The following is an 8,979-nucleotide window of genomic DNA, read 5'->3' as shown; positions in this document are numbered from 1 at the left end:
CTCTGAACAGCCTGTAACATTGTTACATTAAAAAAGATGACAGATGATTCCATATAAATGATAACATTCTGTTAATTCCCACAAACAAAAGTTCTTAATGAAACATACAAAAATAAGTCACTGCACTACAAAATAATCTACACATTACAAAATAATATACATATATACACCAATTATTGACAGTTTTGATGATCAGTGGCCCTGAGTTCCAACCTCAATTTTTAAAGGCAGAGTGCACGATGTTTGAAAGCCAATGTTGACATTTGAAATCACCTAAAGAAACACGCCCCTACCCCAATAGAATCTGGACCTTCTTTTGATAGACCCGCCCCACACATACGCAACACCTGCAAGGATGTCGATTAGTACAGTGGTTCCCAAACTTTTTCGGCGTGCGGCCCCCCTTGAGTAAAGTGCATTTTTTTGCGGCCCCCCGAAAGAAAATTTATGACAAAAACAGTTTTAAAATGTAATATTTTAATTAAACAAAACATATAAAATTATACCTAGTAGTGCTGTTGGTTAGTTGGCTTATTATTTTTTAGGTTTAATTACACAGAACTCATGATAAAAGAATGTATTTTATAAAATGTCATAAAACTGGGGCCCCCCTGGCACAATCTTGCGGCCCCCCTGGGGGCCCCGGCCCCCAGTTTGAAAACCACTGGATTAGTAGACACGCCTCTTTCTGCTGATTGGCTACAAGTGTGTTTTGGTAGACGACACCCTTATCCAAAACGTTTTTCAAACATTGTGCACCGGCCTTTAAACTTGGGTTAAAATATGGATGGAGATTCTCATTGAAAGATTGAGAAAGACTCATCTAACTTTGTCCTTTTATAGCCAAGTTGCCAAGTCCAATCCCCTATGACATCACAGTCTTGGGAATGCCCTTCATACAGTACAATCCTTCTGATTTCCTTTTTTCTCTTTGTGTTCTCTGTGCTGCTGCTCTTCATGATCCTCTTTTAGCCTGTAATACATCATGCCTATCTGACGGTAATTTATTCTTTGCTCTTATCTTTTACATATCAAAATACATTATTCTTTCTAATACATATTTCTTCCTTTCTACTCTACTTTAATAAACTATTGTGTGTCCTTCCTAAACAATGGATATGTTGTCATGCATTTTGGTGTTAATAGCATAATAAAAGTTTCTGGTGTTCTAAGGGTTACATCGTAAATTACATAAATTTCTTGAGGAAGGACACAAATGGATTTTCTTGTATAACACAATAACACAAACACACAGAGAAACACACAAACACACACACACAACCTCAGAATTTATTCAAATAGTGTGCAATAATTTAAAATAATTTATAAATATAATTATAAGATTGAATTGCTTTTAACTCTTTAGTGTATGTGAATTTCACCTACCAGCTTCGCTTTGTTTCTTAGCGATGTGAGCCTGAAGATAACAACAAAACAAAACAAAAAGGACAGCTACACCAACAACAATCCACAATGAAGAATCCTCAAACAACTCAGATGGAGACCTCTGCTGACATCTATATCCTTTCAGATGTGTCACCTGAGACAAAGACAGAAATGTAATTATAGACTGTGCTGAGTGTACAGTAAGAGCCATATATGGTGTTATTCTTATTTTGTACACTAGGTGGAGTATTGAGATTAGGAAATGTATAAAATAGGTACAGTAAAGAGGAAATGCTGCACAGGTGCAGGTAATGAGCATACAGTTCTTGTAGTTAATTTGATGTCCAATTCTGGTTTTAGCTGTTTAAGTTGGCGAAGCCTGCTGTATTTGCAGAATATATACACCTTAAATACCCCGTTTCTGCATAATTTATGAGTTTAATGTAGGCTACTTCAATAGTAGGCTACATTTATGAGTTTAATGTACTTCAATAGTATACGCATACTCTGTTGTAGGATGTTCTTATGTAAATGAAATGTGTATTTGACTTAATGTGGTACCATGCAGGCTGATTTCTGCCTGACAAATGCATTTTATTCTGGTTAGAAACTTTCCAACTTTAGTGCCACTGTTATCTCACGATCACATGTGCCATTGCAGTACAAAGAGATCAAGACGAAACCAGCCACCTACACTGTAAAAAGTGATTTGTTGTTTCAACGACCATGACGTTTTATGATGAAGTTTTACTGTACTTAAAAATATAAGCACAATTATCTGAAAAAGCATGAATGAAACTCCACCTCACTGCTGCGAAATCAGATTGTACTTACATGTAAATATGCAAATGAGATCATAAAAATTCATACAAACTATCCACCTTGTAAAGAAGTATTGTTATGAGATTGTGTTGCTATCGTGATTCATTAGCACGGAACATAGCAACTGATAAAAAGTCACTTTAAAAAAAAAAAAAGTGCCAAAAATGTAAATATGTTTTTTGCATTGTGTTATTGATGAGAGATGAGATTCACTGACCCGTATGAGACCAAGAGGATCTTTAGTGTTTATGATGTTCTCCAGCTCAGTGTATCTTCTCTTTAGGACAATGATCTTCTGCTCCAGATCTTTAATGAGATCTTCATCCTGTTTCTTTGCTGATTTCTGCTTCAGCAACCCGAACCGACATGATTACAAATCAAATTAAAACATAAAATATTAAACAATTAACTTCAAGTTTTTAAACTCACTCCTCTGAGCTCTACTGAATGTTTGATATCTTGAATCTTCTTGGTTTTGTTTCTGATATTCTGCTGCACGTCCGTCTGTGTCTTCAACAGCTCAATCTATAGAAAGAACAACACAGATCATAGCATTGATTGTGTATGTTCTGAGATGTTTTCAAAACAGTTTAGGACCAGTTCACCCAAAAACAATTTCAATGAATTCATGAATGAATTCATTTCTCACTCAGACTATATGTTTACACGGGGGTGGCTATTTTCATAAACGAACATTTCAACCTCTCCAGTTTCAAAAATAACTTTGTTGACATGCAACCGTTTATATATTGTACAACCAGAAGCTCAAGCCCACGTAAGCCAATCAGAATCCCGAAAACAGCAACAAATCACTTCCTGTTCCTCTTTTGAACAAGGTCGCATTTTTGATGAAGGTGCGAGTTCTGGCACACACGCATTACGTTGGCTGCCTAAACACCCGTTTGTCTCAGTTTACATGCAACAGTGCAACCAAAGATTTTCAAAATCTCCACTCTGGCCAGAGTTTTAAGAATCGGATTCAGGGGCGAGTTCTCCGTTTGCGTGTAAACGAAGGGCACAAACGAAGGGAAATGTCTCAGGTTTTCAAAATAACGAGTAAAGATCAAACAAGCATCAAAATCACATCCATCTGATATTCAATAAGTCATTAATTACTAATAATGTTTCCCTCCACAGTGTTTATCAAATCTCATTCATGCATCTACATATTCATACTTGGTACAAGAACATTTGTTAAATTATGGATAGAAAATTGGTCCTGAGTATTTAATTACTATGTCACATCAAATTTAAATAGATTTATATGAGTGAATGAGATTGGAAAGCTGTAAGGGAAATCATGGCTGCGTCCAAAAACTTATGAGGCTCATGAGGCAATGACTTCAAAGGCATGAAGACAACTCTGGGAAACGCATTCAGACAGACTTTATATGCAGTGTAATGAAATTCTGTTTCAAAATATAAACAGAGAGTGCCTGTGTGATAACAACTCCCATATTTGAAAACATCAATACTGATTTTTCGCTAGAAATGCAATCAAAATGTGTAAATATAAAAAGTGAAAATATAACTTTATTTACAATAAATTTGTGCTCCAGTCTCTGTCTTGGCCACCATTTTAGGCTCGACCAATCACATTCCTCACGCATACCCATGCATAGAATTGTGGGACAAGACAATGAAGGTATTTCAGGAGACAGAAAGTAAACCTAATACTAGATTGGGAAGTGTCTTGATGCCTTCATGCCTTTAGAGCTTTTGGACGCAGCATAAGTCTTTCTTTAAAGCTTTAGTAACTTCTACCTTCCTCTCTTCAATCTCCTCCTCTAAAGTCACAGTGTCATGATTCTTGTGATCTCCATCAGTACACGACAGACACACAGGTGTCTGATCATCTCTACAGAAGAGCTCCAGAGGTCTCTCATGTTTCTGACATATATAATCCAGCAGATTATTCACAGGATCAATCAGTTTGTGTTTCTTTAAACCTGTGACTGTCAAATGACGGCCCAGATGAGTTTCACAGTAAGAGCTCTGACACACCACACAGGACTTCACAGCCTTCAGTTTTACTTCCTCACAGATGTCACAGAGGACTTCAGGTTGTTTCTCTTCAGTTTTCTTCTTATGTTCATCCACAAGATTTCTGAGTGTTGTATTAATCTTGAGTTCAGGTCTCTTCTCGAATGTTTCTTTACAGTTTGGATACATGCAGTCTTCACTGTTGTCCCAATATGTATTCAAGCAGATCTTGCAGAAGTTGTGTCCACATGGAGTGCTGACTGGATCATTAAACACATCCAGGCAGATTATACACTGAAGCTCTTGATTATTGGAGGATGACATTACTGAAAAAATAAATGATTAAAATATTTCACACACATTTCTGATTTACCAAAAATTTACCATGCACTCTTAAAAATTAAGGGTCCAAGTCTTTGTCAAACTGTTCTGGAAGAACCTTTTAAGAACTTGAATTTTTTAAGATTGTGTGAATGAAGTCATTTATGCACACAGGAAAATCCCCAGTGTTAAATTAACTCTACCAGTGTTAAATCAACACTATTTGGTGTTTATATAATCCACACCAAGATCGGTGTTAAAAAAGACTGGTGTTAAAAATATAACTCTGAATCAGTGCTAAAGTTAATGAGATAATGATGTGATGATTAAGACATTAATGGTGAACACCTGCTGGTCATTCAAATCAATTACATTTTGGACATTTTCCTGTCTCTAAATTTTTATTTTGATGATTTGTTTTCTGGAGAAAATACTAAAATAATAAAGAAAGACAAATTATTAAATACAATAGATGAATACTGTTGGGTGTATGCCTCCAAAAGCTGCAATCTTTTACGTTTGCCTCTCTATCAGCATCTCTGTTTGAAAAATAAAATGATAACTTGCAGAGTTATTTTCTAAATGGATAAGTTTAACTTCTAAACAGCTGTCAGAACAAAATACAAGTGCTCAACTATTCCAGCATCCACACGCGTGATTTAGTAGACAAATCTTCTTTCTGACGTGATGTCTCACAAGTCAAATAGACATTTATCACAAAATGTATCAAATTAAATCTTACGTTTGTGTTTGTTATGAGTTCATTTGAAGTCACCATTATTGTGATTAGTGTTTCCTTTAGTTAGGCATTTGTCCCTTGACCTTCACTGATCTAACTCTCCTCTTTTAGCAATAGCAACAATGTTTTAGTAAGACCACTTGTTCATTGCTTCATGTAGAGGGAAGCCCTTCCAGACCTTCTCAGACTGTTTATTTTTATTATATTCTACTCTACAAATCATTGAAACATTTGATCACAAATTAATTATGAAGAAACAGGCATATAAAAAAACTCTATGCACATGTCATTGTATTGAATGAGACTGCCACCATGCTTCAGTGGTTTTTTTTTTTGCTTAAGAGAGACTTCATGATTTCTGATACAAATCTCAACGATGGTGACAGTTAATGGTAAGAAAGTTGCAAAAATTTTTGTCATGTTGTAATGCATGATGGGATTTATGAATGAGTATTCTACAATCCTGGTACCCAGCATGCATTGCGGCATGACATTTTGTTGTTGATTGTCACCATGATTGTGTTTTATAGGCTGATTGTTGATGTCTCAGTGTGTCTGACTGAAACCACAGATTAGATTTGGGTAAACAATATTTAACTCTTCAGGGTATGTGGTCTTTTACAGCACTGTTGGATTTCATGGGAACTTCACAGGGTTGGCAGAACATAAATTAAACACTTATATTCAGTGATTATTTTTTTATGATATCATTGAATCCCCAGACTAGAGTTGTGACGTTCGCGAACGAACCGATTCTTTTGAACGGCTCATTAACATGAACGATGGGAGCCGAGTCGCGGCTGGAGGGGAGCCGTTCTTTCTGTCGTTCTTTTTTCCTATGCGTGTTTCACACAGATTCACACAAATTAGCTCCTCCGCGAGACAGAACAGTTATAGGGGGAGGGGTGCACATGATGATAGTTGTGCACGCATCGTTCACGTGAGAACTCCAGTGGAAAAAAACGGTGTGCCCCAGATGTCCTATTTGCAAAGTTTACCGTAATAATAGTATTAATAGTGGACTGTATGTAGACATTTATTTCCATTTTATTTATTCTAATTTGTGGAAGAGTTTGTAGTAAAAGCTGTTTTGCACAGAAATTCATTGCAGCCGGATTTTTTTTTATGTTTATTTGTGAGTAGGTATTGTATGAATAACATAAGTCAAAGTAGCTTTACACATACACACATTTTGTACTAAAGGTAAATCCAAAATAGTGATGTCACTGTCTAAGCAGAGGGCTTTTGTGCAACCCTATGGAATATAGTCCACACATGACAAATGAGGTTAAAATCAATATTTCAGAATAATTTAAACTCAGATATTGGTGTGTGATATCTGAACTTAATTATTAGACTACAAATCTCACCTCATCATTCCTCCTAGTGATTATTTCCAGGATAAACTGAGATGCCCCTAAGCTGGCTTCCTAAAACTGACTAAATATTTTAAAGAGCCAAAAGAGCCGTTCTTTTGAACGGCTCTTTGAAAGGAACGGATCGCCAAGATCCGGATCCCCTCAAAGAGCCATAAATCCCATCACTACCCAAGACTTATACTTTTATACTAATTAACATAGTGAAAGTTATAGACTTCATTTCTCTCATCTTCCTCTGCTTTAACAGATGTGTTTTATAAACACACTACCACAATGAGCAGAAGAAAACTAACACTAAACTTCCAGACCCAAGTACCCAACTAAAGGAAACACTAATCGGCACAATGGTGACTTACTTTATTAACGAGATTTACAGCAGTTCTTTAGAAGTTAAACCTATCATCCATGTAACTCTGCAAGCAAGTTGTAATTTTAGTTTTCAAACAGAGATGATGATAGTGTTCATTAAACTCTAGGCATTTTATATTTTGCATTTAATATTTTGGCTTTCTTCCTCATTTTAGTATTACTTTCTCCAGAAAAAGTGTCAACAAAATAAAACTTTTAAGACAGGAACAATTCCAAAATTTTGTTGATTTGACACGGAATGACCAGCAGGTGTTCACTATTACTGACTCAATCACTTCATTATCTTATTAACTTTAACACTGATTTAGTGTTTTTTTAACACCAATCTTGGTGTGGATTATATAAACACCGAGCAGTGTTAATTTAACACTGGGGATTTTGCTGTGCACTATATAATTCATTATTATTATTTTCAAATAATTCAAAGGACCGGAGTCAATTATTACGCTTATACCACGGTTACCACAGACAGTGGTTATTTTAAGACATTTGACAGGTCAGGTGTGTGCGTTTAAAAACATAAAAATAATGAACACCCATGAAACATTTCTCAACCAATCAGAATAAAGCACTCAACAGGCCCTTGGTATAATCTGAGTTACTGAATTACATGGAGGTTCAATAATACTCAGTCTCCTGGCTCTTCTTCTTCTTCTTGGTGATGTTGATGAAGATTCTGTCATTGATCTTCATCAGTTTAGGTCTTTAATAAAACAAAAAACACAATATATATAAAATGTTTGCATTATGTTTACAAGCATTCTTTTAAAAGTCACTGAAACAATCTGAACTTTAAACTGGTGTTTATATAAAACTAAAAGATTATTCTGTTTATTTATTATTTCAACAGATGAACAGAAAACTTTATGTAGTCTAGTAAATTAATCTTGTTTTCTGGCATATCTTTATTCAATCTGTCATGTAACTTTACTTCCTGAATCTTAAGTCTTTAAGTCTTGTGTAAAAAAAGAAACAGAACTTTACTTTTCAAACAAAAAGGGACAAAGCTAGGGCTGGTCAATAGCCTACAGCTAAAATGTGTCACGGTACAAATGGAAAATGTTTGTGATGACGAGTATCTTCAGTATAGAAAAAATCCAAATGTGCAGGTCCAACGCTCGCGACTAGCTTTATTCAGGAACTGCACATGAGGGTTGTTCATGCAAACAAACTTCATGTTTATTTTAATGCACTTAAGTAAAAATCAATCAATAAATACTGATATGTCTGCGTTTTTTCCCCAGCCCAAAGGATGCAGACAACTTTTAATAGTAATCTGATACTGTTAGCAAACAACCAAACGTAGAAATGCTGAAACCTGCTTAGTCCAGTTTACGTGACACATAACATACTTAACCAGATCACTAACATTATAATCTTTCACTTACCTGTGAGTGAATATCAGCTGTGATGACTTCACTCTCACAATGACTGAAGAAATATCCAGTTTATAAATTAAGAAAGACAGTTTAGATAAGAGGTAAGACCTCTGTCGCTTTAGTTTTACTTTCTCTAACAGTGACGTCAGAACCCCACCCATGTACACCTGGTTGTGAACCAGATCAGATCTGTTATTATAATCACTCTATTGGATGTGTACATGTGTCTACAGTATCTGTACTAGTTTTTTTTATCAAAAGACACATCATTTACTGTACAGCAGATTGTTAGCTGTTAAGTGTACAGTCCTCACTTCTGTATGTGAGTTTAAATAAGGAGTCATTGTTAATGTGTGACACGTAAACGCATACAGGAAACAACTGTAAACTTGTCGCTTGTTTGTTTTGTTTTTTATTTTCCCTCCTCAGGACTGGGAAAAGCCAATTCAAAGAACATTGCTCTATAAACCAAAAACTGCTAAATTTGTAAAAAATTAATAACGAAAACAGCCATTGTTAACTTAGTTCATCAGAGGAGATTTACTCAGAATGATTCTTCAAACTATAATAATAACAATAGTCATTATTATTCATATTTACT

The 8,979-nt window shown here is 35.3% G+C and overlaps 1 protein-coding gene across 2 annotated transcripts; it reads right to left on the bottom strand.

Annotated features, from left to right (window-relative positions):
- Positions 1-673: 673 nt before the first annotated feature.
- On the bottom strand, positions 674-8,525 carry LOC135775085 (E3 ubiquitin/ISG15 ligase TRIM25-like). Of its 2 annotated transcripts, none has more exons than XM_065285121.1 (7): positions 8,388-8,525; positions 7,610-7,702; positions 3,973-4,517; positions 2,638-2,733; positions 2,426-2,554; positions 1,387-1,540; positions 674-1,225 (listed from the first exon to the last, which is right to left on the bottom strand). In XM_065285121.1, exons 2-7 carry the CDS (start codon positions 7,680-7,682, stop codon positions 1,188-1,190), a joined length of 1,035 nt encoding a protein of 344 aa, XP_065141193.1. In that variant the 5' UTR covers positions 7,683-7,702; positions 8,388-8,525; the 3' UTR covers positions 674-1,187. The 2 variants fall into 2 exon arrangements, with proteins under 2 accessions (XP_065141193.1, XP_065141197.1); XM_065285125.1 differs by having other exon boundaries at positions 2,426-2,551.
- Between the last annotated feature and the right edge of the window lie 454 nt (positions 8,526-8,979).

This window comes from Paramisgurnus dabryanus, chromosome 19 (assembly GCF_030506205.2).
Source record: "Paramisgurnus dabryanus chromosome 19, PD_genome_1.1, whole genome shotgun sequence".
In the NCBI taxonomy this organism is placed as follows: domain Eukaryota; kingdom Metazoa; phylum Chordata; class Actinopteri; order Cypriniformes; family Cobitidae; genus Paramisgurnus; species Paramisgurnus dabryanus.
This window is presented reverse-complemented; position numbering and strand designations above follow the sequence as displayed.

Coding starts and splice junctions, on each gene's coding strand:
- LOC135775085 (XM_065285121.1), bottom strand. CDS start 7,682: ATGACAGAATCTTCATCAACATCACCAAGAAGAAGAAGAAGAGCCAGG. Junction 4,518..7,609: donor GAGTATTATTGAACCTCCAT/GTAATTCAGTAA, acceptor TTATTTTTTCAG/TAATGTCATCCTCCAATAAT. Junction 2,555..2,637: donor ATTCAGTAGAGCTCAGAGGA/GTGAGTTTAAAA, acceptor GGGTTGCTGAAG/CAGAAATCAGCAAAGAAACA.